Here is a 20,122-nt window from a genome sequence, read left to right as displayed (position 1 = left end):
TCATTTTATTTATTCTTACTGTGCATCATTATAAATCATGCAGCCTAGTGATTATGTGAAATTATACAAAAAGTGCCAGTATATTATTTAATTGTGCCTATTGTCGATATATTATCTATGTCATCTATATAATCGCTCTGTTCTCTATGTCTTTCTGCAATAAAAATAAAAGCAGGCCTATAGGTCGACTTGGCTATATTATCTTAGTAAGTAAAAGTGCTTGTCGTGAGTCACGTGATGACGATGTCTCTCTCACGGCGGCGTTTACTGTGAAGTTCAAAGGTCCGGACTCCTGTAGGTGTTCATAAACGCTCAGCACACATAAATCCGGCAGTGAGAGGAGCTACTGATCTATATTGTAGTTTCATTTTTACCACATTTACAAACGCAATGGCGCGAGTGGAAGTAACCAATGTGACCGTTTCTCAGGGGGTTCGTATGTTGTTCAGTTTAATGACTCCTAATGAATCCTCATTCGCGACTGTACGAGAGGTGCCGACATATGTCAACCAGGTACGTGTGACGTTTATTTATTTATTTTTGCAAAAAGACAGTGAACCCTAATCACTAAGTGATTATATGGATAATATATCGATAACACCCAACACCCCCACCCCCCCACCACCCACCAAAAACACTAACATACATATATTTATATTTATTCATTTACACACACACACACGCACGCACGCACGCACGTATGTATAAACTAGTTGGTACCGGTCGATTATGAATTTCGAATGTGCAAATATTAGGCTTCTTGCTCTTAATTTTGTTTATGCATGTTTCATATGGTCAGTATATTATTGTAAACTAAACGTCTGTAATCGTGATTTCTTCATGGTTTCCATTAAATTCTCTGACATAATGCTCTTTTTGGTGTCTCCACTCATGATTTCTAACAACACATCTAATACCACAGGTTTAAATGATGCCGTAATTGCATATTGTACTACCTTTAATTGTGTGGTTTCTTAATTTTCATTAACGTGCAAGAACAGTGAGCACCATTGCTGCAACAATTGAAAAACAAGTCTGCCACCTGTTCAGGTGTTTAAGCCCTACAGCGGGGAGCTCACTCCTTACATTTTAACAGACCCATATGTGTGTGTTTTTCGGTTTGGCTGCACTCAAATCAACACATGTTTGTTATTTGAGGTAAAACACTCACATTTTTTACAGGCCGCCATAAACACATGAATAGAGAAATTGCAATTAACCACACAGCAGGAATCCTAATTGTTGTAATTCTGTCACAAACACACACTTGTTAAATTGCCTCGCTCACCATTCCGGCAGAATTTTATTTGAAGTTTCTGTCTATTGATGTGTGTGGGTGAGACAATAGAAATTCTCTGTTTTCTTGTCTTTCTCAATACATGGATTTGTGCTTCTTCAACATTTGAGATATTTTCTTCCATAAGTCTGAATTTGGAGTATAATTAAAAACTGTCGTTCAGACTGTCTACACGTCACTGTTAGACGATAAAAGCGTAGTTGAAACAATAAAATCTCAATAAAAAGTGTGTATTAGAAATTTGTATAAAGCAAGTTTAGTTGACTGTACATTCCTTAAAAAACTGTTTGACTGCATTTGCATTTTCTTTGTGTAAAGTTACATGAACCGTCCAGAATCTGATCAAGAAAGCTGAAGAAAAAAACCTAAAATACTAACATCTGCTTCACAAATGTAATTTTTTTTGTTTTTGTTCCCGGTGAGATCTGAGTCCACAATCACAGCTTTATATACAACTATTAAGAGCCCCTCAACAATTTTTGCAAGCTTGAAATATGTTACTGCAGGGCTAATAGCTGTTTTCATTTTGTTTCTTAAAAAAATAAAGTAAAATAAGTTTCTCAAACCTTTGAAACTGAAGTGCACTTATAGTTTACTTGTTGCAAACAGCATAGCTCACTGAATTTAATATCGAATTCGATTCAATTTCATTTACATTAACTTTAATTTGTAAGTTTTGGAAGTAGGTTTCATAGCATTAGCATCTAGAGCTTTGTTGCAGTCGGCAGCCAGATGTGTCCAGGTTTGCATGTGATAGGGGTTCCCAAGTGGTCTATCCTGCCTCAGTTCACTTGTACACACACACACACACACACACACACAGACACAGACACATGTCCCGTTCCACCTGTAGATCTACTCTATACTGTTGTGCACCCCCCCCCCCCAAAAAAAAAACACACTCTCAATTCCATGTGCATGTGTGTTTGCATGTGAGAAAGTGAGTCTCGGGTTTCACACTGCAAAGAGTGACCCAGGGTACTGCCAGCACCACATCTGTTAAGTTTTTAATTGGTCTTTGGTGATTTGCACCATGTTTTGATGGGTAATCCAAGTTTAAGGAATCCAAAAAACTTCCTTTATGTGGTTTAAGGTTAAAAAAACACATTATTTTCCACATACTGTACATTATTGTTTCTCCTCTATGCCCCGCCTTCTGAAACGTGTCTCATCGGTCTGAAAAGCGAGGTGTGCTCTGATTGGCCAGCAATCCAGTGCGTTATGATTGGCTGAATGCCTCAAGCGTGTGACGGAAATGTTCCTCCTCTTAACATATTGTGATGCCTTGTCCAGCCAGAGCGACGAGACAAAACATAAAACCCATTATAAACGTGATATAAACATGATTTCTAGTCGTGTCCTCTTTTGGAAGGCCAACCAAAGTAGTATTGCTTTCACAATGAAACACAAAGCGTCTATACGACATGGTGGTGGCGGCAACAACAATACTACAACGAGAATAAAAGTTACGCCTTCTTTCTTTGCGTGAACATCTGGGTGGCGTTATGAAAATCTTCCCACATAGTGACGTATAGATGTGGGGGCGTGTTAGAACGAGCCGTTTCAGGGGGGTGTGGACAAGTCTTAACTTTTATAAAGAATATCTCTGTGGATTTGAGACTTTAGTCTTTGCAACTTTACAGATCTTCTTTATTCACCAAGAGCTTGTAACACTCCAAAGAGAAAGGAAAAATTGAAATTGCATCATATGACCCCTTTAAAGTTAAAACTTGCTGGTAAATTATAAAATTGGTGATTGCAGAAGTTTAGAGATTCCAACTTGAGTGGAACCTTTCAATTCCATATGCTCCAATCCAAAATACACCTTGCATTCAAAATGTGCGCATTTGGCAAGACACTTTTATGCAGCTTACATTACATTGAAGCTATACATTAATAGGAATGCACAGTACAGTATATTGGTACCATATTGGCCATATTCAATACTATAGTAAATGAAATATATAGCTAATATTTTTGTATATTTATTAATTCTATTTATGAAATTATGTGCATTTATTATACATTTTTATTTCACTGGGAACCGAACCCATGACCTTTGTGTTGCTAGCAACATGCTGGACAGTTTGAGCTGCAGAAATGCTTTTAATGTATATAGACAATGTTGAATTTTAATATTAGACATTTATTGGTTATCGGCTATAACATGAATTATTGGCTTATTGATATTTAACAATTCTGGTCTGTATCAGTGCATCCTTATACGGTAATAGTTCATGCATTCCTGGGTATTGAACCCGCGACTTTGCAACAGAATGTCTCCACATACTTATGCAAATGAAGGACTTTATTTGCTGACAGATGCCTAGTGTGTTGAAGTGTTATGCTTAGTTTGACATGCACTGGGGCTGTTACAGAAAGTCATGTGTAACATTTGCAAAACTTGTCTCTTTTGTATTAAGATGCAGCTCTTAAAAGGTTCCATCAGTTGTACTAGTCTTGTGAATAGTATTAACACAATATTTAAAGTTGGAGTAACCATTATGTTTGTTTTTATTTACAGCAGGATTTATAATTTTTGTGTGTTGTAGGCCACACCATATTTCATTGGTTTGATATTATTGGAGATTGTGTTGGGATGGTTAAAAACAGATGGCCCTCGCATCAAGATCAACGACTTCATCACGTCTTTGTCCGCAGGGATGATGTCGCGTCTGCCTCAGTGAGTTGACAACAACTTCCCATGTGTGAGATTAACCTCACAGTTCCTTCAAATGTCTGTAGATATGAAACACAAGAAAGTCATAGATTTCAAAACCTGATTTGTAAACCGTCATATTACATATCAGATAACACTTGACCTTACAAACAGATTAGAACGAACAGAAAGAAACTGAGAACAAAACTAATGTTATTTCATGTTTTACTCATGCAGTTTCTCTCAAATAGACATGTTTCTCTGCTGATGTAACTTAATTCAGCACTTTTGGTGTCTTTCTCAGCTCGTGATGAGAAGTTTGGAGCTGTCAGCTTATATTTATGTCTGGAACAACTTTCGTGTATTGGAGCTTCCCTGGGATTCAGCTTGGACGTGGTGGCTTGCGTTTCTTGGTGTGGACATGGGATACTACTGGTTCCATCGATTCGCCCATGGTATGTGAATATCCTGCCAAATGCATTGCTATTATATCCGTCCATCTGCTTTAAAGTAGTTTGCTGAATGTAAAAATGGAACATCGTAACATTCCCAATTTTACAGGGTGTGCTACTTTCTTCTTGTGAATTTTAATATGATTAATTTTTTTATTTATTTTGTCCTTTAATCTAGCACCAATAGTATTTTTTACACCTTTCAGGACTGGGAGAGGAACTTTTAAAAATTTCCTTATAGTTTATATAAAGACAAAATAACTCAATATGAACTGCATTTTTGTGAAAAACATAAAAATTTAGGTCATAATTCACTGATATTCTTGCTGTCCCTCAAAACTTCAAAAAATAGCTTTTGGTCATGTTTAAGTGTTCTGGAAATATTATTTGTTTCCAACGTCATATCTGCGGATGTTAGTTTTATGTTATTGCCATAAGGGCTGGTTTGGTTCCATGATAATGTGGTTTTGACCCTTAAGGATCGTATGTCTTGCTACTTTTGCGAGTTCATAACTTGGAAAAGCAAGTAACCGTTGACTGTTTTTCATTTACCTCAGACTCTATAGGATTTTTATTTTCCATATTTCAGTAAACACATTATATACCGTATAATCTATCGGCTATCCAGATGTGGAAAATGCATCTTAGGTGAAACTCTTTATCGGGCTGCGCATTTGAAATATCAATCTGTCAAGAAGTAGGCGATTGCAAAAGACACTTATGTTTGCGTAGCATGAGAGTTCAGGCACAGAGCCGTGAGACATGTGTCCAAACAGAGGATAACATTGTCACAGCTGTAATCTTTGAGCGCTGTGGTGTTTTTCTTCTTTCTTCAATAGCAGCCTTCACAGAACTGCATTGCCAGTAAACATACTTTGTTAACATAGACTGTAAATCTGCTTCTCAGCAGTTCTCTCTCTTGAGATGTTGGATCTTGTCCTTGAAAGCAGCTCTCTTGTTTAGCATAATCTTAGTTTTGGTTTAACATAATACAATTTTATAGGCTGTTTTGTTGTCTCAAATCTGCATTGCTCAATAATTCCCCCCATGTCCTCTTCTATTACACGAGTAAACATCCACAGTGTGTCAGAGGCCAGGGCATTGACTTTAGTTTCTTCTTAGTGAAAAGGGTAAAACAGGCTACTGCACTTTGCTTCTGAAGTATGCTTACCATATGTTACACCAATTCTGTCCATTTGAGATTTAATGTTGATACGATGGCAGGACGTTTTTCATATAACATCTATCCAGACTTCACTTGGACCCCTAAATAAAGTGATGAGGTGCTTTTGACTGTCATGTTATGTTTTCCATTGTGTCGGGTTACTGCTCCGAGTCGGAAATGTCATTTTTGTCAGAGGTCTCCTGTGCCCAATTTGTTCTTTTTGAAGTCAGAGGAAATTATTTGTCTAGTTTTCTGTTCCATTGCTGTCCAAGATGACTTCTTTTGGATATCGTATGGTTATAATTCATAAAAGACCCAGACATAAGTTTAAGTTACAGTAGTGTAGCTGCTATACCTTTACAACCAGAGAATATTGCTGAGAAAAGAATCTGAAATGTGACTGAAGTATCAATGGGATTTAATGGTTCTGATTCCATTCTGAATTTGTGAGTCTTTAAAACATTTCATTATGAATAACTGACTTAAAAGAGTCATTTGTTGATGAATTGGACTTTGCTGGTCGTGCATTCACAAAGCTCTCTATTCCCAAACCTAGACAAAGTGTATGATGACAGACAACAGTAATGACAGTTTTGAGATTATTTTGGGGATGTTTAAAATAATCTCATATTTAGGATATCCTAAGGATATTTTTATTTTTCCATTATTTTAAGGGAATTGTTCACCCAAAAATGAAAATTTGCTGAAAATGTACTCGCCCTTATATATCCAAGATGTAGATGAGTTTGTTTCTTCACTGAAGCAGATTTAGAGAAATTTAAATCTGCATCACCAACAGATCCTCTTCCGTGAATGGGTGCCATAATCCAGAGTCCATAATCCATAATAATAATAATTTCTCCAGTGAAAATGTCCATCTCCTATTGTCCTCTCAAATCAGTCTTGACCAACATATTTGTTTAATATTGTTTTGGACTTGTTTTTAAACTGCGTGACTTGTGCATATTTCACTCCTGATTCAGACTAGATGACTTTTTCATTGGAGAAAGGAGTATTATGGAAGCAGCAGTTTGAAGTTAAAAATATCTTATTGATGGATTTATTACAAACACACATTTTGTGAGTTACTTGCAATTGCTTGTGGATTGATGATTTTATAAAGTGTTTGGATTGTCAATCTGACGGCACCCATTCACTGTAGACTGTAGAGGATCCATTGGTGAGCAAGTGATTTAAAACTAAATTTCCCAGAATCTGCTCAGATAAAGAATCAAACTCCTCTATATCTTAGATGACCTGAAGGTGAGGAAATTTTCAGTTTTGGGTGAACTACTAATAATATTTAATAATTTGTATTTTAAGAAAGTGTTATGTTAATTTATCACATTAAAATGCAATAAAAATATATAGAAAACTTTTTTTTAAGTGCGTTGCATGTAAAATATGTTATGATTATTTGATGACAAAAAACCAGCACCACCTCTTTGACTACAACACATGTCCACCTTGGTTATTTCAGATTTATCATCTGAACACTGATTTGAGTGGTAAACAGCTGGTGGTCTTATGTTTTAGCTAATGATCCTTGAATAGTTTTCATACTCAGTTTTGGTTCAGTTGACGCACAGAAGCTTTTATCTAAAGCTCTATTCCTTTGGGACTTGTAAGCTATAAATCTTTTTATTCTAGCATGAGAAAACAATTTTAGGGGCATAACAGCCGAAAATATGACCACTATAAAACTATACTGACCCCAATTAGTGCCATTGTAAAATCTGAACAATATTTCAATTATTTTTATTAATTTTATTTTCACGCACACAAGTTAAGATGTGAAAAGAAAATATTTTTTTTGATAATATAGCCATGTAGTGATCTTTTAAAGTCCCTGTAATATCAGTAATATAAAATCTGTAGCATTTTAAATTTGTATTGTGTTTTTACAGAATGTATCACAGCTGTCATGAATGACATTTAAAACTAAATTCAAGCTTAAATTTAAAACCAATTTGTAAAGTAGGAGTTTTTCCTTGTATGAAGTAGCCATTTAATATTGTTAGAAATTCATATCCTCATAAATCAAAGGCTGTGTTTGGTTTTGGTGGCTTTTGATGTTGTCCAGGCATCTGCTTCTGCGTGAGCTATTTGCATGCTCCCATTCTGCTCTCTTCTGTCATTCTCTGTTGCATTTTTTCCACATGTTGCCTTATTTTCCAGTTGCCTGCAAACCTTTATTGCGACTCTTGGTGGTGTTTGGCCTTTCCATGTTTTCCTCTACAGTGATCCCACACTCCACTGTAGCGGGGCTGGCTTTCCGACCACACGTTCGGTTTTGGCAACATGGGTCAGACAAGGTTTATGGTTTAGCCCGGACTAGGTTAATGGTCTTCTGGATTTTTTTTTTTATGCATCAAGATTTTTTCTTTTATCTGTGGACAGAGAAATGTATTAAAATAGCTGCAGTATCCAATGTGCAATAAGAAAATGGTCGATTGCACTGTCTATAAGATGTGCTTTTGCATTAAAACAAAATGATGTTTTATTAACAAGGTTCGGGAGGAGCACGATCAGATAAACAATCAGTCTGGCCCAGCTGGAGCTCGTCAGCTAACCACCCAGCTGGAGCTCGTCAGCTAATTACCTTAACGAGCACAATACAGGTATATATACAGCCAACTTACCCCTCTTCCACGACAGTCTTCCAGCATCCCGCCTCCACCCCAACACCTCACTCTTAATCTAATTTCATCCCATTCTTGGGATGGTGGGAGGGAGTTCTCTGGGTTCGGGCTCCTTACCGAGTTTGGAGCCCTCCCTCCGGACACGCCAAATATGCTACAAATTGTTCTTCCATATTATATGTTAGTGCGAACTCGTGAACTGATATTTGTTGCCATTTTGATTGTATAGTGTTCTTGAAATAAAATATAGAAAGATTGAATGCAGCTGGCTCGCTGACAGCAGTGTTAGCTCAGTTTGCACTGTTGCTCTCATGGAGGCAGACCAGCAGTGATTCTGGTCCCCATGTGCTACTAGCTCCACCAAAACCTCAGCTCAACCCTCCGTTCAGGAACTCTGAAGAAAGCCAATGGGCAAGGCCACTGTGGCTGCTGTTGCATTAGGGCTTCATCAATTATTCTTTCATTTTTCAGTCTCATGAGTCATGAGCAATGAAAGATGTATGGTGGGCTACAGAAGTCTGAGACCACATCTGGGTTCGAGGATCGACTTTAATTTAAACCTGGAAATAAAGTTTGGGGTTTTTGAAAAATCTAAAACAAAGAAATGTTATGTAGAATTAATAATATTAATAAGAAATACTTCGGCACTTGCTCACCACTTGGATCCAGCAGTTTTCACTTCATAAGACATTATTATTGTGATGTTTTTATCATCTGTTTGGACAGTAAATGTTACATTGCATCCCCAAACGTTTCAGAAGATTGATTTTCCGACAGTAATGCAATCAGATTGGAGTGCTTTTGATGGCAGACTCGCTTAAATAACCTTAGTTTTGGTGATTAGTTTGGCCTAAGGTTACATTCTGTTCCTCCTAGATGTGTAGCATGACGTCTTTAGATTGATTACAAGTCCTGCAGGTCTTTGGATCAGGAGACCCACTTGTAAGCCCAAATTTTGTAAAGCAACATGCATTTCAAGTTCCTAATTCCCTCTCCTTTTCATTCACTAGTGTCACATAAAGACATTTGAATAATGATACCTTGGGAAACGTTGTCCGGGTTTCTAAGACACACTTTTATCTGGTGTGCACGTCTAGCAGAAGTGTCATATTCTGTCGTTTTTTTTCTACTGTGGTTTGAGGGTTGGTTGAGGTTAGATGTTATAGGTTTAGACAGGGCAGGGAGGGTCATAAAGTCGGAGAGAAACTATAAACAAGTTATAGAAGGCAGTACGTAATGTTACATTCTTTATCACTTCACATTTTTCATTTGTAACTGGAATCAGAAAACTCAGCTTTCTCCAGTAGCAAAAGGTTGCAGTAGCACATATGTTTACATATGCAACCTCTCAATATCAGGTTCAGGATACAGTAGTGGCACATGTTTAGCGCTTATGCAGACAGCAGCAGTTGTCAAGACAAACACATCTTGTCAACGCCGCTGTGTGCCGTCCCAAAGGAGGCCGGGACTGGATGTTATTGTTTTCAAAAGGAATCCTCTTGGTGGACGGCAGCGGGGTTTAACCCCAGGCCACGGGGGCTTCATAAATCTTCTCCTGCCTCTGGAAGTCCCTGGCCGTGGAGGTTGGAGGGCGTACAAAAGAATCAAACCAGTCAGGATGTAGAGCCAGGGCTCAAACGAGCGCCACCCGGGACCCTGCAATAATATCAACAATGTTCAGCAAATCAGCCACTTGTGATTGTAGGCGAGTGTGTGTGCATGTGATATTTGGATGAGGCCAGACCAAGTCAGTCTGTGGGATGTCTCTTGCTGTGTTAAAAATTTTGTCCTTCAGGATTGGAGTCTGCCTTCACCATATGCCATGTGTGAAGTAGGGCTGGGTAAAAATATTTTTCTGATTAATCTCAATCATCATTTGAACTTGATTTTGATATCTTTTCTTACAATACCAAGATCGATAATTTACTTTATTCTAGTGTTTCCTGCACTAAATTTCAGAAGTAATCCCCACTATTGAATTTACAAACACATGACGGAAGTTGCCATTTATCTGTGTTTGCAGTGCGAATTGAATGTTATAATATAGAAATAGGCAGCGTATCGCCAGTAAATGGCAAGTAAAAAAATTCCATTGCATTTTCCTCGGAGTTGAAATCAATAACATTCTGCACAACCGTAGTCTGATTAAATAATAAATGACTCTTTTAAACCAATTCTTTTTAGTGAATCTAAAACTTACAGCACATCAAGTGAAAAGTGATTCACTAAAAATTCTTATGAGCCGGCCCTTTAAATGAATCATTCAAAAAGAACAAAAAGAAAAGTTACCATTTGAATTAGTCTAATTGATCTTTAAACTAAATGAATCTGTCCGAGTGGTTACTCAACATAAACAATTAATGATTACTTTTAATAATGAAATATGTTAAGGAAATACATTAAACTTGTTACTTTACTTCGTTTGAATAATTAATAACTTAACTCCTATGGGTTTTTTTCCATATGCAATATCTGGTGCAGCATTTGTCTCTATGAGTTAGTCATTGGCGCATTCAATTTACCGATTTGTTCAAAAACACTGATTCCGTTAATAAAACTTAAGTTGCTCCGTATTAATCTATTGTTTATTAACAATTAACAAACACACAGTTTTTCTGAATATCAGCTGAGATTATTCATGTGCACTGTCATTTGAAAAATTCCACTCTTTTTACAAATGTCTCCAGCAGCAGTTTTGACTGCAAGCGAAGTCATTGAAGTTTTGTTGTGACAGACATGGGTTTGGTTGCTGACTGTTTGTGTTGGCCTCTTTTATTCGCCGACAGCTTGTCCTCTCTGCCCAGACGTTCACAGTTCATTGATAAACCTGAGTGACATCGCACGCAGTCTCTCACCACGCTTAGGCTCAGTGAGGCCCATGGCATCATGTGGGAGCGAGTCTGAGGGTGGCACTAGAGCTGAGGGGATATTTGCAAGCTAGATGAAAAGGGAAAACTCATTATTTAGTGCATGTGATGAAAACTGCTTGACTGACAAGTGTTCTTGGTCCTTTATAGTTTTTATAATTAGGTTTTTCGAATGTGCAAATGTTTACCACATTAAAAATGCATTAACGTATTTGCAAGTAGAGAGTTTTTATGAATTTATTGTTTCTTTCAAAATGTTTCTACAGTACTCTTTAAACTGTGCGCTGTAATGCACAATGGTATAATCAGTGTATTTTGTTGTTGGTTTAACCCTTCACCTTGTGTGAGGCTTGTGTAGAGGCGTCTCTACAGTGGCTTAAGGTAACTGTATGTGAGTTTGTGCATTTCTGTTCCTGTACTTTGCGTTCATACCAGAGTTCATAGATAAGAGCGATTTAAGTACAATAGACACTTCGATTCACTTAGATGCCATGAATGTCATGAGAATGTCATGACATATTTATCAATTTAGATAGAGAAAAACTATTTGAAGTCCTAGAATTGTAGCATGAGCAAGCACGATGGACATTTTCAAGAAGAAAAAAAATCTTAAAATGTATTGAAATATCAGAAATGCTTAAAAAACAATAATTAAATTAATTTAGTCCATGTATTTAATATATTAGCTTTTGAGGTCACCTACTGTATATACTAATTCCATTTAGCAGTTTTGAACCTTTTTGCATGATATTATTGACAATTTTTGTGACTTATTAAGCTTTACCAAGATTTCTGTGCACTCGTCAATAATAATAATAATAATATTTTTTATTTTAGAATTGATAATACTTTTACTATTATTATGAGTATAATGATTATTATTTATCTCACCCTAACTAACTAGCAAATTATGTTTGTGGCTGTGAATGAACTACAATTGTTGTATGTTGAGACCAAAATAATGCTTTTCTATATCCATTTATAGTACACACTGCTTTCTGTGCAACCATGCTGTTTATCCCTGTATTCTTGAGAAAAGAACACAATCTCTGTGTCTGAGCAGACCATGATCTTCAGGCATGATGGGAAAGTCTTTTCTGTGGCATAGGTTCTCATCATTAAGGCTCTTCCCCTCTGAATACTGCCTGCCAAACTATGCGGCTTCCAGCTGAGGCCAGCGCACGAGGACATGGATTGCAATGAGGCCTAGCTGAACATACTTCCTACTAGTGACACCTCACATCAATCTTACACTGCTCTGCCCTAGGAGTTGAAAGCATGGGCTCACACACTCTCAAGCAATGACTGGAGCTCTGCGGGTGTGTTTTGAGAAAAACCTCTCATTTCATCTCTTGATTTGAAGCAGAAAGCACTAAAGAGTGTCATTTATAACAAAGTAGTGTTAGCTCATGCAATACTTCATTTAAAGTTTGGAATTTAAAGCTGAATTGTGTATATTTGTAATGTAAAGTACTTCTATAATAGCTTGAAAAGCAAAGACAACCAGTGGCGGTATTTTGGGGCGGGACTATCTGTTTGTCACTCTTTTTGGAATTCTGTTTGGTGGTGCAAGTAAAATCACACTTTTTTGGTAACATTATTATCATTTATACATATATATGCATTGCATCTAAAATGCATTGAAAATTCATAGTGTGTGAATAAAAACAAAGCATCCCTTCCTGGTTCTGTTATCGGGATTAAGTGGATAGTTTGTTAGATGTTGTTTTCTCAGTGGAGAGCTTTGACTGCTCACTTTGCTGGCCTGGTTATTCTAACATCTCAGCAGAGCCCTACTGGCAGAGAGGAAGATTTCGTTCTTACACTCTCACCACGGTGTGTTTTGTCAGCTGGATCGCAGCATTTCATTGGGAACTTCACCAGCTCTTAGATTTGATGGACCTCACACTTACACAAGGCCTTCGACTATCTCAGAGAAAAATCCTAAAAAGATTTGACAGTGTTTGCAACTTCATTAGAGGTACTTGCTAAGGCAATCCCGTAGACTTTTATTGAAGCAGGAACCCGAGCCGTATCAAGGGACCAGAATATTATTGAGACTTAGGGGTATTTTTTAATTTTTTTTTTTACTCTTTTTTTTTTTTTTTTTTTTTTACTCTTTTTAACACAGTTTATTTTCTTGAGAAAATTAAAAAATGTTCCAAATGCTAGAATCCTCAGAAACTTCAGGGACCTTTTTTTTTAATTCATTATTTTATTTTTATTATTTTTTTAGAATAATTTTTCTTTCTCCTTGTGCATATTCAGAAGGATGCAGACAAATCTTACTGCCCAAAAAAGATATTGGTGGTCCGAAAATGGTCTCTTTCCGTTTTTTTACGATGGATTTTTTTTTTTTTTGAGGACCAGTAAATTACAGAACAGTTACTGTCTCAATAGTCCAATAGTGGCAAGAGATTTAATATAGCACAGATCCAGCACAGGTCAAATGTAGAGTATTTGCCAACAAAAAATGTCTACAGTCAAAACATAGAAATTAGTCTCTTTCATTGCTGCTTATCATTGATTCACATTCTCCACATTGTTTTGACAGTGTCATTCAGCTGTATCTCTGTCTCTTTTTATTGTTTCAGAGTTAAACTTCCTGTGGGCTGCCCATCAGGTTCACCACAGTTCTGAATACTACAATCTGTCGACAGCACTACGCCAGTCTGTCACCCAGCAGTTTTCCTCATGGGTACAAAGTACCTGCATCTCACTAATTAATCTGTGATAATTTTGGCACGATACACGTTAGATCATGTAACAGTTATTAGTTAATGAGCTCTAACTGTGTAGCTAAAAGCTAATGGCCTATTATGAAGTGATAATATTTTATGTGTTTTATCAGGTGTTTTACCTTCCTTTGGCACTGATGGTCCCTCCGTCAGTATTTGCAGTGCACATACAGTTTAACCTGCTGTATCAGTTCTGGATTCATACTGAGGTACCATGAGATTTGTCTTTACTAATTGTTTAGTATATTTGATGTCTGTTTTAAATCTTTTAGCGGCACATTATAAGCCATTTGTTTCACTATTCTTGCTCTTGACCGTTTCATAGCATGTTAGACTTTAATTTGGCCATTTTCAAAACTCCAACCATTTGTAGTTTTGCCCGTGCTGTGGTTCTGAATACCACACTCAATCATGCGTAATGAGATTTTGAGATTTTATGAAATATTCCAAACAGAAGCTTTACATTTGCCATTTAAATGGCCTTCAGTATCAGCTTTACATTCGGGGATCATTTGGGAAATGGATTTGGAATCACTTCCATCTTGTAGAGCTCTATTAGTGAAAACAGTCTTCACGTCTCCAATTTTCTGAAGGGTATAATTTATGTTCCCTTTATAAGCTTTTTTTGATGTTGTGTAATTATTGGCATCGAATTCCCAGTCCTCATCCAACATTAGAACGCGAGTTAAGTTGTGAAGGAGCTCCTTTCTTTTAAGATAAAATTCAGCTGTTGCCAGATCTCTCATTATATGGAAATAATGGCCCACTGAAATATGGTGCTCACTTATGCAGAGCTGTTCCCATTTTGCAGACGTCAGAAATCAAGCACTCAAGTAAAAAACATGATGGTCGGCTCTAACACCTGTGATATATGCCTCATCAAGCTCAAATGGATGTTTATATCCTGGTAAAATAAGGCATGGAGTGCGTGTGTGTGTGTGTGCGTGTGCATTTAACTCACCATGAAGCTTGTGCAGTGACACGCACGCATATTTATGACTGTGTGTTATCAGGCGCATTGGCTTCTATATGCGTCTTCTAATCCAATGTAATGTTTGTTTTACTTCCAATCTATAAATATTGTTCTTTCCATCTGGAAATTTGGCCACCTTTCTCTTTCCGTAGTTCGCAGAGTTTCGACCGAGCTCATCAGATAAGAAAACACTATGTATTAATGATGTCTCCAAGTACATTTGTGAACAGTCAAGGTTCCACAATCCCTGAAGAGCACATTTCTTCAGCGTTTTAAGCCAAGATAAAGACAAGGCACTCAATCGGGAAAATGAATCACATGCTGTATGTAAGACTAATATTAAGAATCAGTCTGCCTGTCCATATGAAAAATGTCAAAGGAGGACAATGGACTAAACTATGATCATTTGTCTCTTGGTGTTTTGTGTGTGGTTTACATACTGTATATAGGAACGACCTGTTGCTGTTGCCCTTTTGTGCATGAAAGGAAATAGTTATTAGTGAGGTTAAAGAGAATAAAGAAAGTTCACCCAAAAATGAAAGTTCTGTCATCATTTACTTACCCTAAAGTCAAATTAAACCTGTATGACTTTATTTCTTCTGCAGAACACAAAAGAATGAATGTTGAATATTGTGCTAGTCATTTTTGTCCATGCAAACTTTCAAACATAAATGACATAAAAGCACCGTAAAAGCGGCTTGTTTGAGAAACAGATCCAAATTTATTCATTGATAATCTTTCCCTTCAGTAAGCTGTTAACCATTGCGAATGGATCATTGAATCTGTGATTTGAACTTGGGCAACAGATCAGTAAGATTTGAATGAATCAATCAGATGGGTTTTGTGAACAGGACCCACTGGTTCAGTTCAACTGATGTCAAGATTGTCGGTGAATAACGTCATATGACTATTGAAGACTTGAAATATAGCACATAAGTCACATAAACTATTTTATGATATGGTGCTTATAATATTATCTTTGACCTTGTGAAACTGTTTCTATCACTAGTTGGTCAAAAATCTTGGACCTCTGGAGTGGATCCTAAATACTCCCAGCCACCATAGAGTTCATCATGGTAAGCATTATTACCTTTGACAGTAGAGATGCATTGCACTGCTCCCATAGTGCATTGGTGTTGCTTAGTTTATCACTGTGGGTCAAAAGCTAGGCCTGTTTTGTCTTATCATGTGACTTAAGTAACACTGGTAATACTGGTTATACCCCTCATCTAAGGAAAAACATTCTACACCTATTAACAGAGATGTGATAATGACTAGTGATTATGTGTGTAGTGAATCAGTAACATTTGACCATGCATTCGCAGGGCGAAATCCATATTGCATCGATAAGAATTATGCGGGAATTCTGATCATATGGGACAGGATGTTCGGTAAGTTCTGTGTGTATCTGCTTTGGAAAAAATGTCAACCAATAGTTGTTGTCTGAAAATGAATGAAAATGAGCCCTAGCAGCACATGCATTCATTAAACTCTCTCTCCCCATTATTTCATGGCATGTTTCTATTGTCTGGAGTAAAAAAAAAAAAAAAAAAAAAATAGCACAAAGCACAAATTAGTAGTGTAATTTATAACCTAAATTATTATTTTTTTTTTTAATTACTTAACAAAACAAATGATCTTGTGAATTGTGACTTATAAACACACATGCAAGTCAGATACACTTTGAAAATGAGATGTTCTCTGCTTCATCCCATCACAGGTACGTTCACTCCAGAGAGTGATAAAGTTATCTATGGGCTCACACACCCAATCAGCACATTTGAAATCTGGACTGTCGAGGTTAGTCAGGATTTTGAATTAAAATTCTAATATTCTGTGATATATTTATTTTTAATTTAATTATTAATTAATTGATTTAAATTTTACACATGTATTAAAATATTAATACAAGTATTTCAGCAAAAAATATTATTTATTTAATTAATTATTTTCATTTATTTTTATTTATTTTGTAATTTCTCAGAGTAAAAGCAGTATCATGTTTTTGTATTAATCTTTGCATAATGTCTGTTTTAGGGTTAGCTTTTACTATGGTATTATTGTAACATACATCGTCTCAGTGATCACAGTCTGTAAGCAAAGTTTACATCATTCATAAACAAAATGTTTAGATTAATTTGCCCCAACATTCTATCAAGAACTTTGACTAGTGAAAATATCAACACTGCAGATGAATTGGGTTTCACATAATGGGCTCTAGTGTATCAGACTGGCCTAATTTTAGAGATGTAAATATCTGAGCAGAGTCAATGGGAGCCGGGCTTCTCCTCACATTACCATTCTAGTGGAAAAGCCATGCTGTAACCATAACATTATTACTTCACTTTAAACATACGGCTCAGGAGAGGTGAAAGAGTCCTGCAAAACCAAATGGAGGTTGTGTTTGATTATTTTTTCGGGTGCTCTCCCGTGGCAGTCCGGAGTAAGAGTGATCTGATGTGTGTGACAAAAAGCATTTAGACACAAGGACTAGATGATGATGAATAAAATGAATAAGAATAATGTTTATCTTACAGTGAAATACAAACTGTGATTTTAAAAAAATGTAGGGAGATGAAGAGTCTGTAAAATTAATAAAATACAGATCAAAAGGGTAGTATTTCATCGTCATAGTTGAGTGAAAAGTTTTTAGGTAATGCAGCATTAAAGAGGGTTGCTTAATATTAAGGCTGCATGTGCCATTTATGGTTTATACCCTCATTCTTCTTTTCTTTCCTCTCTAAAGTTCCTTTATTATCCGTACCTATGGCAGAGGTTCTGGGAAACTGAAGGAATTTCAAATAAGCTGTCCATCATTTTTAAAGGGCCAGGCTGGACTCCAGGAAAACCAAGACTGGGAGACATTGCTGATATACCCCAGGTGGGGTTTTTTTTTTTTTCTTCGTTTGCTCCACTATATCAAGATGTTTCTTATTCTGATAAAACAGTAGACTGCATGCTATGAATTGAGGATGTACAGTATTTAAAATTCTTATTAAATTCCTACATTTTTAGGATATAGACTTAAAATCATTAGGTGCATCATTAGGAATGGAATGAAAAACCATTAAAAAGTTCAAGTTCATAAAATGTACAGTTATGCATGAAATTGAACAAAACCAACAGTTAAGACTTCAAAACACTTTAAGGGATACTCCACCCCAAAATGAAAATTTTGTCATTAATCACGTACCCTCATGTTGTTCCAAACCCGTAAAAGCTTTGTTCATCTATGGAACACAATTTAAGATATTTTGGATGAAAACCGTGAGGCTTGTGTCTGTCCCATAGACTGCCAAGTAAAATACACTGTCAAGGTCCAGAAAAGTATGGAAAGCATGGAAAGTATGGAAAGTGATTTATGACAAGATTTTCATTTTGGGGTGGAGTATCCCTTTAAAGATGTAACTCTTTACATTTTAAATAAATTGTTCTATTTATCAAAAAAATCTTGGAAAAAAAATAAAATATTTAACAGTATAACTATTTTCAACATTGATAGTCATAAATATTTTTTGTGCACTAAGTCAGTGTATTAGAATGATTTCTGAAAGATCATGTGACACTGAAGACTAGAGTAATGGCTGCTAATTCAGCTTTGCTATCACAGGAAAAAATTATATTTTAAAATATATTAAAATAGAAAACAGTTATTTTGTATTTTAAGATTAAATGTATTAAATGTATGTTTTACAATATTAATGTTTTACTGTATTTTTGATCAAATAAATGCACCCTTGGTGATCATAAGAGACATTAAAACCTTTTCAACAGTGGTGAATATTATTTTTAATAAAAGTGTGGAAAAGTGTGGAAAAACACTTTTTCCAAAATGCACCTAAACAATTTTTTTATGGGCGGGACTATTTTTTGAAGTTCCATTTCTGCTGGTAGTGCAGAAATGTTCACGTTCACCTTTAAATTGGAAACTCTTTTGTTCTTCACCTTACTTGTCGTTTACTACCTGCTGTTTCTGTCACAGGAAAAAAAGGTCTCTCAAATGACTCCCTGAGTTCTCACATAAAAACAGACTCACATTTCAGACAGGCTTTACAAGTGTGCGCCGTTGCCAATTGAATCTTAACCGCCTTTGTGGGCCGAAGCACAATAGGCTCATTTTCTCTCGTCTTTAAAAAGCGAGCTTTTTTGGACCCGATCAAACAGCAGGCCTGCGAAAAGGTTTTGAAGTCTTCTCATCAGGAGAGCGGCGGTTTGCTTTGAAACACGTCTGACTGTGCCACATACTAACAGACACAGTTTCACACTCTGAAAACCCTGTCTCTCCCTCTTTTTCTGTCGCACTCACCATGTTACAATTAAAGCCACCTCAAAGTGGGTCCTGGTGATCCTAAACATGTGGAGAGAACAGGAATTTGACAGAAATATCTTGAAAGGCCTTCGGTGATGCAGACCTGGGTGTGCCTGTTGTTTCTCTTCTGTGGAGTAGAGGAGAAGGAGGCCGGCTCGGATGTGTTGATTTCTGAGGGAAAACAGAATACAGCGGCGGTGCAGCCACCAGGGTTCTGGTGTGAGGGAAAACTCACACGTGTCTGCAGCTGAGACAGCCTCAGGAATTCCTAGGAAATCAACAGTGATCAAGTTCTCAATGATTCATGTCCAAAAACACTGATGTATGAATTATTTTAGGTCGGGATCCAAACAGTGATACAATTTTCTTATGTACTGTGATTTAATGGGGAATTATTGGATCGTCCGAATAGTAAGTCCTAAAATATTTCACAGGAATATATACTGTATATGTTAGGTTTGACCACTTCCCGTAGAAAAAAATGGTTTATTGTACCATTTAATGCTTTTTGAACATGGTAGCTGGTTAATTCAATGTGGTCTTCTAAGCTCTACCCAAGTTGACTTTGGGCCTACCAGCCTTCGACTAACTAATTACTCTAATTAACCAAATTGACCTATCGGTAAGGCCCACCCCCCTTAGTTACTGTTGCTCACTGTCTTACAATGACAGCTGTCAGTGAAAACTTTCTTACGAGGTGTTTCTATTAAATTTGGGACACAGATGGACGTTCGGGTGGGACTTAAATATACCATGGAGGTATATATATATATATATATATATATATATATATATATATATATATATATATATATATATATATATGTAAAAATACAGATCACAGTGCAAATAGGAGAATTATGTTACGGTTGTCGCGATCGCAGTTACAACATCCCGGATCAACACCGTTCATATACTGCAGAGTAAGATTAAATTACTTTACATTTAACCAGATTTATATGGAGAGGCACTCTCATACAGACCTTCGTTTATGTTTTTTTTTACTTTCACTGCATGGTA

The 20,122-nt window shown here is 36.5% G+C and overlaps 1 protein-coding gene across 2 annotated transcripts in view; it reads left to right on the top strand.

Annotated features, from left to right (window-relative positions):
* Positions 1-259: 259 nt before the first annotated feature.
* LOC109101830 (alkylglycerol monooxygenase-like) overlaps positions 260-20,122 on the top strand; it is a 29,963-nt gene continuing 10,100 nt past the window's right edge. Inside the window, exons 1-9 of one of the 2 annotated variants that reach the window (XM_042771456.1) lie at positions 260-513; positions 3,850-3,976; positions 4,256-4,411; positions 13,677-13,780; positions 13,934-14,029; positions 15,803-15,869; positions 16,119-16,184; positions 16,514-16,593; positions 17,540-17,674. In XM_042771456.1, coding sequence (XP_042627390.1) covers positions 391-513; positions 3,850-3,976; positions 4,256-4,411; positions 13,677-13,780; positions 13,934-14,029; positions 15,803-15,869; positions 16,119-16,184; positions 16,514-16,593; positions 17,540-17,674 — 954 coding nt within the window. In that variant the 5' untranslated portion in view covers positions 260-390. Of the gene's footprint in view, positions 514-3,849; positions 3,982-4,255; positions 4,412-13,676; positions 13,781-13,933; positions 14,030-15,802; positions 15,870-16,118; positions 16,185-16,513; positions 16,594-17,539; positions 17,675-20,122 lie in introns of both variants that reach the window. The other variant, XM_042771457.1, reaches the window with a different exon arrangement.

This window comes from Cyprinus carpio, chromosome A15, assembly GCF_018340385.1.
Source record: "Cyprinus carpio isolate SPL01 chromosome A15, ASM1834038v1, whole genome shotgun sequence".
Classification (NCBI taxonomy): domain Eukaryota; kingdom Metazoa; phylum Chordata; class Actinopteri; order Cypriniformes; family Cyprinidae; genus Cyprinus; species Cyprinus carpio.
The sequence above is the reverse complement of the archived record's forward strand: the minus strand, read 5'-3'. Positions and strand labels throughout refer to the sequence as shown.